Here is a 13923-nt window from a genome sequence, read left to right on the forward strand (position 1 = left end):
TGTTTAAATCTTAGAGTCCACCACACCAACCTGAGTCTCACCTAATTGAGATACTTAAAAGTAGATCCCTGATAATGTAGTCCACATGGCAGACACAAACGAGGCTCCAGATGTTATTCAGTATTATACAGTATTGAAGAGTGTCCACACGTCTGATCATTGGCTGGTATTTTTATGCACTCGGCCTCGTTAGCAGACGGACGTTCCACCTCCACACACATGCTTAGTTCGTTGAGTGTTTCCAGTCTTACCTCCAAGGCTGCAGACCTCTTGTGGAGCAGCTGTTCAATGTTCCTGGCGGCTCTGGCCACAAGCTCCTCTGCGTCATTCTGCTCCACAGTGTAGAGGTGCTTGTTCCTCAGGAAAATCTGCACCCAGAGTTGCATATTGACGCAAATGAAGTCGAACGGGCATGAACGGTTCTATGGTCGTACCTGGGTTAGACTCTCGCCGGCTGTGGCCGTGTCTGCCAGGCTGACCAGCTCTTTCTGCATTTGATCAACCCATTCTTTGATCCTAGGGGACAGAACAACACACTTCAGAAGGGACGTCGCCACACAATTAAGCTGTCACTCAAGCTGCTCCGTAGGCGCCGGACATCAGAACAAACAAGAGGATTCGTGAAAAAGGTCAGCCGATCCAACTTAAATCACCGTGATCAAATTCGGTGTCGTCAGTCAGAGCACGGCGAGACACGTCAACCAACGCGATGAGAAAGTCAGCCACATGGGGATAGACCATACCTGGGCAAATTAAGGCCCGGGGGCCACATGCGGCCCGTTAAGCTTTTCAATCTGGCTTTGATGGACATTCCCAAATAATTTATTTAGATTTTTAAGATGGAAAGTGTAGCTGCCATTATGATGTGCAGTAATGTTTTTAAATTACCGTAAGTCTTGAACTATACAAATTATTTCAATGGTTGGAATCTGCGCTTTTGCATGATGTATTAGTTACTATGGTCATATAATTAGTTACTAGGGTCATCTAATTAGTTACTATGGTCATCTAATTACAAACCCCGTTTCCATATGAGTTGGGAAATTGTGTTAGATGTAAATATAAACGGAATACAATGATTTGCAAATCATTTTCAACCCATATTCAGTTGAATGCACTACAAAGACAAGATATTTGATGTTCAAACTCATAAACTTTATTTTTTTTTTGCAAATAGTAATTAACTTAGAATTTCATGGCTGCAACACGTGCCAAAGTAGTTGGGAAAGGGCATGTTCACCACTGTGTTACATGGCCTTTCCTTTTAACAACACTCAGTAAACGTTTGGGAACTGAGGAGACACATTTTTGAAGCTTCTCAGGTGGAATTCTTTCCCATTCTTGCTTGATGTACAGCTTAAGTTGTTCAACAGTCCGGGGGTCTCCGTTGTGGTAGTTTAGGCTTCATAATGCGCCACACATTTTCAATGGGAGACAGGTCTGGACTACAGGCAGGCCAGTCTAGTACCCGCACTCTTTTACTATGAAGCCACATTGATGTAACATGTGGCTTGGCATTGTCTTGCTGAAATAAGCAGGGGCGTCCATGATAACGTTGCTTGGATGGCAACATATGTCTTGGGCACTAATACACCCCCATACCATCACAGATGCTGGCTTTTCAACTTTGCGCCTATAACAATCCGGATGGTTCTTTTCCTCTTTGGTCCGGAGGACACGACGTCCACAGTTTCCAAAAACAATTTGAAATGTGGACTCGTCAGACCACAGAACACTTTTCCACTTTGTATCAGTCCATCTTAGATGAGCTCAGGCCCAGCGAAGCCGACTGCGTTTCTGGGTGTTGTTGATAAACGGAGAGTTTTAACTTGCACTTACAGATGTAGCGACCAACTGTAGTTACTGACAGTGGGTTTCTGAAGTGTTCCTGAGCCCATCTGGTGATATCCTTTACACACTGATGTCGCTTGTTGATGTAGTACAGCCTGAGGGATGGAAGGTCACGGGCTTAGCTGCTTACGTGCAGTGATTTCTCCAGATTCTCTGAACCCTTTGATGATATTACGGACCGTAGATGGTGAAATCCCTAAATTCCTTGCAATAGCTGGTTGAGAAAGGTTTTTCTTAAACTGTTCAACAATTTGCTCACGCATTTGTTGACAAAGTGGTGACCCTCGCCCCATCCTTGTTTGTGAATGACTGAGCATTTCATGGAATCTACTTTTATACCCAATCATGGCACCCACCTGTTCCCAATTTGCCTGTTCACCTGTGGGATGTTCCAAATAAGTGTTTGATGAGCATTCCTCAACTTTATCAGTATTTATTGCCACCTTTCCCAACTTCTTTGTCACGTGTTGCTGGCATCAAAATCTAAAGTTAATGATTATTTGCAAAAAGAGAAATATCAGTTTGAACATCAAATATGTTGTCTTTGTAGCACATTCAACTGAATATGGGTTGAAAATGATTTGCAAATTATTGTATTCCATTTGTATTCACATCTAACACAATTTCCCAACTCATATGGAAACGGGGTTTGTAGTTACTATGGTAATCTAAGTCACAGCAGATCAGACGAGGTACCAAGCAGTGTGGGTGGGGAGTGTTTCCACAGAGTTTTTCCAGAGCAACCAGCCTGAAATGTGGGTGTCAGGGACAAACGTGGAAGGAGATTTTTACAACAAAGTTGTAAAGCTTAGTGATATATCACATATATCAGATTGTAGGTGGGTTTTTTTTTTACCCTTCGCATTCATATTTTGCTGTTTGTTGCATTTTTGTTGCATTTCGCTTGATTGTAAAACATGTGGATGGAGCGGGGGTGTGACATTCATATGTTGTCAATATTCAGTGTTTTATCGTTCATAGTTAATATTGTAAATCACACATTATTTATAGACATGTACATTCTGTGTGTCTTATTCAGTGAAAAAAATGTAAAATTCCATTCCGTTTTTTCAGGCGGTCCGTCATAACGTTTTTAGCATTCAGACATTATTGTGAGTTTTTGTATTAGTGTTCCTAAAAATAGATATACCGGCCCCCAGACGCATTTTTTTCTCTAAATTTGGCCCCCCGAGTCCAAATAATTGCCCAGGCCTGGGATAGACGTTGACGGTGAAGTGGAGAGGAGGGGGTGCGAGCCAGGAAGTGGAAGGTTCTCGTCAGTATGTCAAAGACCTCCAGGGACGTCAGCCTCAGTCTGCAGGTGTCGGGCGATGGATGACACAACGTTTGCTGCACGATGAGCTCGTCTCACGTGGACCGCGCTGACAGAGTCCATCAGTCAGGGCCGAGATTGGGCCGGACGGGCGTGACAAATGGTGTACCTGCGGCACTGTTCCACATGGTCGTTTGTTAGGATCGCCACACCCATCAAAGACATGATGAATAGTCTACTTGGAGATGCAATCATCTCTTTTCTCGCCTCAGTGCAGTTTAAAAAAAGGTGCGCTGCGACTTGTCATGAGTGCCACGGCCAGTCCAGATCTGACAAAGAATCGCTTTGTTCAGTTCATTTAAATATTACCGTATTTTTCGGACTATAATCCTTTCATTTTCTCAAAAATCAACAGTGCACCTTATAACCCGGTGCGCCTAATGTACGGCATGATTCTGCTTGTGCTTACCGACCTCAAAGCTATTTTATTTGGTACATGGTGTAAAGATAAGTGTGACCAGTAGATGGCGGTCACACATACGAGATACGTGTAGACTGCAAGATGACGCCAATAAAAAACACAAACTTTAAATCTTCCATTGAGAATATACAAACCCCGTTTCCATATGAGTTGGGAAATTGTGTTAGACGTAAATATAAACGGAATACAAAGAATTGCAACCCATATTCAGTTGAATATGCTACAAAGACAACATATTTGATGTTCAAACTGATTGCAAATAATCATTAACTTTAGAATTTGATGGCAGCAACACGTGACAAAGAAGTTGGGAAAGGTGGCAATAAATACTGATAAAGTTGAGGAATGCTCATCAAACACTTATTTGGAACATCCCACAGGTGAACAGGCAAATTGGGAACAGGTGGGTGCCATGATTGGGTATAAAAGTAGATTCCATGAAATGCTCAGTCACTCACAAACAAGGATGGGGCGAGGGTCACCACTTTGTCAACAAATGCGTGAGCAAATTGTTGAACAGTTTAAGAAAAACCTTTCTCAACCAGCTATTGCAAGGAATTTAGGGATTTCACCATCTACGCTCCGTAATATCATCAAAGGGTTCAGAGAATCTGGAGAAATCACTGCACGTAAGCAGCTAAGCCCGTGACCTTCCATCCCTCAGGCTGTACTGCATCAACAAGCGACATCAGTGTGTAAAGGATATCACCACATGGGCTCAGGAACACTTCAGAAACCCACTGTCAGTAACTACAGTTGGTCGCTACATCTGTAAGTGCAAGTTAAAACTCTCCTATGCAAGGCGAAAACCGTTTATCAACAACACCCAGAAACGCCGTCGGCTTCGCTGGGCCTGAGCTCATCTAAGATGGACTGATACAAAGTGGAAAAGTGTTCTGTGGTCTGACGAGTCCACATTTCAAATTGTTTTTGGAAACTGTGGACGTCGTGTCCTCCGGACCAAAGAGGGAAAGAACCATCCAGATTATTCTAGGCGCAAAGTTGAAAAGCCAGCATGTGTGATGGTATGGGGGTGTATTAGTGCCCAAGACATGGGTAACTTACACATCTGTGAAGGCGCCATTAATGCTGAAAGGTACATACAGGTTTTGGAGCAACATATGTTGCCATCCAAGCAACGTTACCATGGACGCCCCTGCTTATTTCAGCAAGACAATGCCAAGCCACGTGTTACATCAACATGGCTTCATAGTAAAAGAGTGTGGGTACTAGACTGGCCTGCCTGTAGTCCAGACCTGTCTCCCATTGAAAATGTGTGGCGCATTATGAAGCCTAAAATACCACAACGGAGACCCCCGGACTGTTGAACAACTTAAGCTGTACATCAAGCAAGAATGGGAAAGAATTCAACCTGAGAAGCTTCAAAAATGTGTCTCCTCAGTTCCCAAACGTTTACTGAGTGTTGTTAAAAGGAAAGGCCATGTAACACAGTGGTGAACATGCCCTTTCCCAACTACTTTGGCACGTGTTGCAGCCATGAAATTCTAAGTTAATTATTATTTGCCAAAAAAAAAAAAGTTTATGAGTTTGAACATCAAATATCTTGTCTTTGTAGTGCATTCAACTGAATATGGCTTGAAAAAGATTTGCAAATCATTGTATTCCGTTTTTTAAAGTGTACTACCTGCTTTAATGCCTTGAACCGGAAGTAAAATCGTCCATTGCGTTTTTGCTTTAGAGGATTCTTTATCCATCACTCACAGCAACATATGTAAGTTTTACAAGACAACTCCAACAAATCATACTTATTAAAAATGTCCCATGTGTGATGTGTGTACGAGTCTTTTCATGCATATTTGTATGTGCTATCGTAATGTGATCAAGCTAGCGTCGTTAGCATTAGCCAATATGCTAACAGACTCACTAAGTTTCTGGGTTAGTATTCGTAGCTTTTAATGGCATTTTTTTTGTATTGTTTCAGTTTTGTAAATTCACCAAAACATCACTTTGGAGTTATTGAATCTGCTTAACTGATTGGAGCGGTCCAAGACGATGACTTCTGTTTTGTTTGATCAGCCGTTTTACTGCCATGTTACAGGCACTGTTTGGAAACAATTAGGGTAGATAAATAAACATTTACAAAATCTTTTATACCGGTTTATATTTGCGGTTAACAGACCATTGCGGCTAATTTCTGTCAAAAATATGTATATTTTCAAACATTTGGTGGGTGCGGTCTAAATCCTGGCACGCTCTGTAGCCTAGAAAGTACAGTAAATGCATGAAGCATAGCCCAGTTTGGTTATAAGGCTGCTATCATGGTTATGCATACGTATCAACTCAGGTTGTCCTGATACCAACATGTTGGTACCGGTACAGGTACCAAAATGTATTTTGATACTTTTCTAAATGGCATTATTGGCTTTAATTTAACAACAAATCTTAGGGTACATGAAACATATGTTTATTATTGCAATTTAGTCCTTAAATAAAATGTTGAACATACTAGACAACTTGTCTTTTAGTAGTAAGTAAACAAACAAAGACTCCTAATTAGTCTGCTGACATATGCAGTAACATATTGTGTCATTTATCTACCTTTTATTTTGTCAACATTATGAAGGACAAACTGTAAAAATGTATTATTAATCCACTTGCTCATTTACTGTTAATATCTGCTTATTTTCTGTTTTAACATGTTCTATCTACACTTCTGTTAAAATGTAATAATCACTTAGTATTTTCTTCTTTGATACTTTACATTAGTTTTGGATGATACTACACATTTGGGTATGGATCCGATACCAAGTCGTTAAAGGATCATACATTGGTCATATTCAAGTCCTCATGTGTCCAGGGACATATTTACTGACTTTATAAACATAATATGAATTTTAAAAAAACAAAAAAAAAATTTGTGATGCTAAAAAATATCGATGTAATCATAGTAGTATTGACTAAATATGCTCCTGTACTTGGTATCATTATAGTGGATGTCAGGTGTAGATCCACCTATGGCGTTTGTTTACATTCAGGAGCGCTATCTTTTGTTAGCGGTGACGCCGGTGAGCTTTTGTATCCTCCTACGGTGTGTAGAGAAGCATGTTTAGCTATCCCTTGTCCTCCAGTGATAATGTTACCTGTAAAAAACGTACTTTATTTGTCGCCATGGAGGCGGAGGATTAGCTATTTAGAAGTAGCTAAAACACTGTGGATGGACGTTAGCTGCTAGTTAGCTAGCCATGTCTTAAAGCACCTCTTCCTTAGGGTGTTTCAGTGTTATAACTTCACCTTTACCGTTAGTTTTTAAGCCAAAATGCGTCCATTCTCCCTTTTCTGTCTACACACTGTGTCTGCTTGTAAGTACTCTGTGTGTGTGCGCTGCCGAACATGCTCCTTTGCTCGTAAAACCAGCAATGTCACGACGTAAAGACGACGCCCCGTAATGCCCATTAAAAAAAGGGGGGGGACCTGTACTTTTTAGAGGCGGTATAGTACCGAATATGATTCATTAGTAGTACAACCCTAGTATAAACATTGACTAGCTGTGATACTCCCTAGTCCAGGGGTCAGCAACCCAAAACCTTTGATTGAGCCATTTTGGACCAAAAATATAAAAAATCTGTCGGGAGCCGCAAAAAATGAAAAGCCGTATATAAGTGTTATAATGAAGGCAACACATGATGTAAGTGTCTATATTAGCTATAATAGCCTACTATCAAAATGCCCAAGCAAATCTTCATTGACAGAATAGTTGAAATGTAACATTTATTCTACACATTTTTACAACATTGGTAAATCAGAGGCTACTCAGAAGGTGAGATAACTCCTGGAAATGACTGGCTTTTAATGGCCAAAGTTAAGGCTGTCTTCTTTTAATAGATGTATTACAATCTTTGGCAAGCCAAGTAATGTTTGCTGTGGTCTGGAACAACATGGCACACAAACAACTCTCTGAAATGCAGCCAACATTACATACAGATAATGTGTCATGAGACATGCGAAACTAAATTATATACAACGAGGATACAAGTAAAGGATATAAAATGAGCTCAAATATACCTACAAATGACGCATAATGATGCAATATGTACATGCAGCTAGCCTAAATAGCATGTTAGCATTGATTCGCTTGCAAAATGGCAACCAAGGTAATCAAAAAGGTCAACCAACGAACGAGATTTCTTTATAGAATCTCCTCTCTGGTCAATAAAAGCACCTTGTAGATTCTAGCGGGAACTCTGGTTCAACCCTTTTTCGATTACGCACGCACCTCCTGGTACCCTAGCACCTCCAAAACCCTCAAATCTACACTCCAAACATCCCAGAACAAGCTAGTCAGATTACTTCTAGACCTCCACCCCAGATCACACCTCACTCCTACCCACTTTTCCAAAGTGGGCTGGCTCAGGGTGGAGGACAGAGTAAAACAACTTGCACTGAGCCTAGTCTATAAAATCCGCTACACCTCCCTGATACCGAAGTACATGTCAAACTACTTCCTTTACGTAAATGACCGCCATAACCACAACACCAGGGGGCGCTCCACAAACCACGTTAAACCCAGATTCCGATCTAACAAAGGTCTTAACTCATTCTCTTCCTATGCCACATCAATATGGAATGCACTCCCAACAGGTGTAAAAGAAATGGCATCTCTATCCTCCTTCAAAACCGCACTAAAACAACACCTCCAGGCAACTTCAACCCTAAACTAACACCCCCACTTCCACATCCCACCTCCCCGGATTGTAAATAATCAAATGTAAATAATCAAATGTAGATACTTATTCTTATGCTTTCTGATCTCTCTCTCTATGTCCACTACTTGCTGTACATATCCTACCAAGTCAGACCTACACTGTTTCAATGTCCATTTCTCCGATGATACAATTGTTGATGACCAAAGTGTTGATATCAACCAAACCTACCCCCCCCCCCCCCACCCCACCCCATCCACATCCCACACCCCGGATTGTAAATAATGTAAATAATTCAATGTATATACTCTGATGATTATCTTGTGTGACGACTGTATTATGATGATAGTATATATCTGTATCATGAATCAATTTAAGTGGACCCCGACTTAAACAAGTTGAAAAACTTATTCGGGTGTTACCATTTAGTGGTCAATTGTACGGATTTTGTACTGCACTGTGCAATCCACTAATACAAGTTTCAATCAATCAGTCATGCACTGACCAAATATGCCTGATTCGCACTCCAACAAGTCAATAACATCAACAAAGCGCACCTTTTGTGCATTCACGCACAGCATAAAAAGTTTGGTGGACAAAAATGAGACAAAGAAGGAGTGGAAGATTTTAAATGTAAACAAACTGTCGCGTCACAGTCCGCACTATGGTGAGTTCAAGAACCGCCGAAATTAGTAGGACAAAACGATGCTCACCAAATACCGTATTTTTCGGACTATAAGTCGCAGTTTTTTTCATAGTTTGGCCGGGGGTGCGACTTATACTCAGGAGCGACTTATGTGTGAAATTATTAACACATTAGCGTAAAATATCAAATAATATTATTTAGCTCATTCACGTAAGAGATTAGACGTATAAGATTTCATGGGATTTAGCGCTTAGGAGTGACAGATTGTTTGGTAAACGTATAGCATGTTCTATATGTTATAGTTATATATAGTTTTTTATTTTTTATGTTATTTTATTATTTTTTTCCTGTCCAGCTTCTCAGGCAAATCATATAGCAGATGTAGATGACCTATATCGGCTGGTCAGATTTACTTTACAAAAGGGAAGTGTAGGATATTTCTCTCGTTGCCTTATTTGTATTTGACTTTATCAAATGTATTTATATTATCATTTGGTGCAGCCGAGCCGGAGCAGGAGGGGATGGAAAGAGAAAAAAAAGGAGGACAGAGGGGGGAATTGTGGGGACGAGAGGGGGATTAGACAGAGAGACAAAAACAACAACAACAATAGAGCAACATCAGCAAATACAACATGTACAAATATGATGGTATTTGAATGACTCTTACCATAATATGTTACGTTAACATACCAGTTGGTTATTTATGCCTCATATAACGTACACTTATTCAGCCTGTTGTTCACTATTCTTTATTTATTTTAAATTGCCTTTCAAATGTCTATTCTTATCAAATTCGTTACCCCAAAAAATGCGACTTATACTCCAGTGCGACTTATATATGTTTTTTTCCTTCTTTATTATGCATTTTTGGCCGGTGCGACTTATACTCCGGAGCAACTTATACCGTATTTCCTTGAATTGCCGCCGGGAATATAGTATTCGTCTGCCTAGAATTACAGCCGGGTCAAACTCGTTTCCCAAAATAATTAGCGCATGCTTGGCACTTCCGCCGGGTCAAATATGAGTCATTAAATGACTCCCGCCTCTTGGTGGTAGAGGGTGCTAGTGATCCTTCTTGCGACTACCAGTACTGCAGAAGACCGGTGCTGCAGAAGAAGACAACAAGCAGCAAGCGTGAGTAGCGATTGTTTGCTTGCACTTTTAGCATGGAGGATTACATATCTAAAATAAAACAGTTTTCTAAACTGGACTTTCAATCGAAGCAGGAGGTAATAATTAAAGGAATATCTCCAGAGACTTTTAGAACTGAAGAAAGATAAGGACGACTGCCTTTGATCAGAAGCAGCTGCACATGGACATCATTTAAAAGTAAAGGTAAGACCATAATAACGTTTTTTTTATTAAATGTGCTTTTCTTGATAAGGTAAGCGCCAGAGTGAGAAGAGGTTTTAAAATAATTAGCGCATGCTTGCCCATCCCGCATGCTTTTGGTAAGCGCAGGAGTGAGAAGAGGTTTTAAATTAATTGGCGCCCCGCCGGCTATTCAAGGAAATACGGTACTCTGAAAAATACGGTACTCATATTAAACAGTGGCTTTCTAACAATTGGGAAGGTTTGTGTCGTGTTTTTCCTCAAACTAAAAATATACTAAAACAAAAAAATATATATTTTCCCCCATATTTCCATTTTCAATCCTGTTTTAAAAATGCTCCAGGGAGCCACTAAGGTGGCGCCGCAGGGTTGCCGACCACCGCTCTAGATCAATACGTTCACCTGAGCAAGATACAACGTATTGAATATGATGAAGAGGCGAGAAGAGTGAATGGGGGTTGGGGGTGTATTTGTCATATGGACGGTGCACAGTATATGTGGAGCACAGGAAGAAGGATGGGACCATGAACACCAGCAGGTAAAAAGCACACAAAGTGAAATTGTTTAGGAAAAGCTTGGCGAGGTAAATCAACGGTAGTGCAAAGCAGCTGCTTGCCTTTAATTCCCAAAGCCAGATGCTGGTGGGCAGACCGTGCTGCTACTAGGAGCAAACATCAACTGTGCAGATTCAGCCCCTTGTACGCCGACGAGATGACCTGGCAACCACCAGCCATTAAGAGCAAAGCACGACATTTGAAATGTGTAATAGTTCTTGTAACTGGCCCTTGAGTATTCTATCACCAGTCTAATACACACGCAGGTACAAGGGTGTGTTTGTGTGGGCAGCATTCAGATGTTTTTAGTACAGGAAATAATCCTAGTTTCTACTGTCATGTGCACGCTGGGATTTCACAGTATTTTTCCACAGTAAAAGACTAAAATCACAATTTACAGTGACAACAAATAACGACAGTGCCCTTATTTTATTTTTTTTTGCAGCATTTAACTGTTATTACACTGCAAAAAGTCAGTGTTCAAAAACAAGAGAAAACATAGAGGTATTTGTTTCATGTCTCTAAGACGTTCCTACCGGAAGTTATAAGCAGTTTTGTCTGAGTTTTCCTCTAAAAAGCAGTTTTTTCTCTGTTTTATTAAAAAATTGCTCTAGAGCACAATTTTGAGTTTCGGGGTTCGGTTATTTTTTGAGATCGCAATTTCTACCAGTCCCGATGTGTGTGAGAAGTTTGGTGAGTTTTGAAGTATTTTAAGGGGGTCAAATTACAGCTCAAAGAGGCAAAAACAAGTTTTTTTAGTACAAATTTGTCTTGAAGGGGAAATTGCCAACTTCCTGTTGGTTTTTGCCCGAGGATATACAATTATGAAATGTAGGTCTAAGTCTGACCTACATAGAGGTTTTTGTTTCATGTCTCTACGACCTTCCGAGTGGGAGTTACAGGCAGTTTGTTTTTATTTTTTCCTAGGGGGCGCTAGAGCGCAATTTTGATTTTTGGGGGTTGGTTTTGTTATTAACTTGCAATTTTCGCAGGTCCTGATTTGTGTGTCAAATTTGGTGAGTTTTGGAGCATGTTAAGTGGGTCAAATTGCTGCTCGAAGAGGCGGCCGGTATAATAAAAATAATAATAAACATTACAAATACAATAGGTTCCTTTGTAACCAGTACAAAGGACTCCCTGGGGGAGTCCTTTGTACTGGTTACAGGGCGGACCCTAAAAATACAAAAATGAGGGGTATTTTATTTGAACTAAGCAAAATTATCCGCCAATAGATCATCCATTGGTCCCTATTCAAAGTCCTCATGTGTCCAGGGACATATTTACTGAGTTTATAAACATAATATGAATTTAAAAAAAAGGAACATTTTGTGACGATAAAAATATCGATTGAATCATAGTAGTATCGACTATATGCTATTGTACTTGGTATCATTACAGTGGATGTCATGCGTAGATCCACCCATGGCATTTGTTTACATTCAGGCATGCTATCTTTTGTTAGCGGTGACGCCGGTGAGCTATTGTATCCTCCTACTTTGTGTAGTGAAGCATGTTTAGCTATTCCTCGTCCTACAGTGATAATGGTACTTGTAAGAAACGTACTTTATTTGTCGCCATGGAGGCGAGGATTAGTGATTTAGAAGTAGCTAAAACACTGCCGACTGCGGATGGACGTTAGCTAGCCATGTCTTAGAGCAGCTCTTCCTGAGGGTGTTTCAGTGTTATAACTTCACCTTTATCTTTACTTTTTACACCAAAATGCATCCATTCTCCCTTTTCTGTCTACACACTGTGTCTGCTTGTAAGTACTCTGTGCGTGTGCGCTGCCGAACATGCTCCTCTGCTGGTAAAACCAGCAATGTCATGCCCGTTAAAAAAATCAATCAATGGGGAACCGGTACTTTTCAGAGTATAGTACCGTTTTTTGATTCACTAGTACCGCGGTACTATACTAGTACCGGTATACCGTACAACCCTAGTTCTGCATAAAATGGCTACCTGCACTCAAATCTCTGTAGTCCACCCATGACCTAGCTGCAAAATCACAGCAATCTCAGCAAATTTTCCACCTTTATGTTTAATGTAGTCTGGGCTTCCTGTATTGAAATAGGCCATATGGATATTTTAATCGGGCGCACCCCAGTACAGTACAGTAACTATTCCTTTTAGCTGCAGCATATTTTTGGCATTCACTCATTTATGCATAACAAAAAAATATTCCTACTCATGTAGTTCTTCTTTATTCTCTCGGGCATACTGATTGTGGATGAATTAGCATTTCAGAGCAGCACTATTAGTCATATTCCCAGTTTGTATGTTAATGTGGAGTAGAATGAGGACTTCTTCGACTGCAAAAACTGCTGTACACTAAGTCACGAGTGTGTTACAGTAAGGGATGATGTCGCCGAGTCTTTTCAGGGAAGTGGACATTGCCCCCAGTGTAAGGGGTCATAATATAAAAAACTCACTTTTCTTGCCTGTTGCTACCGTTTCTTGTGAATTCCTGGTGCCTGTTAGTGCAGAAATGTTCAATTCAAACCATAGTGGCATTGTGGAGATAGGCCTATTTAAGTAAAAAACAATTGTCACCTTATTCCAAAGAGATTTGTCACACATACAAACTCCGTTTCCATATGAGTTGGGAAATTGTGTTACATGTAAATATAAACGGAATACAATGATTTGCAAATAATTTTCAACCCATATTCAGTTGAATATGCTACAAAGACAACATATTTGATGGTCAAACTGATAAACGTTTTTTTTTTTTTGCAAATAATCGTTAACTTTAGAATTTGATGCCAGCAACACGTGACAAAGAAGTTGGGAAAGGTGGCAATAAATACTGATAAAGTTGAGGAATGCTCATCAAACACTTATTTGGAACATCCCACAGGTGAACAGGCAAATTGGGAACAGGTGGGTGCCATGATTGGGTATAAAAGTAGATTCCATGAAATGCTCAGTCATTCACAAACAAGGATGGGGCGAGGGTCACCACTTTGTCAACAAATGCGTGAGCAAATTGTTGAACAGTTTAAGAAAAACCTTTCTCAACCAGCTATTGCAAGGAATTGAGGGATTTCACCATCTACGCTCCGTAATATCATCAAAGGGTTCAGAGAATCTGGAGAAATCACTGCACGTAAGCAGCTAAGCCCGTG

General features: G+C 40.4%; 1 protein-coding gene across 1 annotated transcript in view; it reads right to left on the bottom strand.

Moving 5' to 3' along the window:
- LOC133641805 (voltage-dependent calcium channel subunit alpha-2/delta-1-like) overlaps nt 1–13923 on the bottom strand; it is a 421610-nt gene that overhangs the window by 363850 nt on the left and 43837 nt on the right. The window contains exons 2-3 of the mRNA XM_062035835.1: nt 435–516; nt 252–368 (exon numbers count right to left, since the gene is read on the bottom strand). Coding sequence (XP_061891819.1) covers nt 252–368; nt 435–516 — 199 coding nt within the window. The remainder of the gene's footprint in view (nt 1–251; nt 369–434; nt 517–13923) is intronic.

This window comes from Entelurus aequoreus, linkage group LG24 (genome assembly GCF_033978785.1).
Source record: "Entelurus aequoreus isolate RoL-2023_Sb linkage group LG24, RoL_Eaeq_v1.1, whole genome shotgun sequence".
Lineage (NCBI taxonomy): Eukaryota > Metazoa > Chordata > Actinopteri > Syngnathiformes > Syngnathidae > Entelurus > Entelurus aequoreus.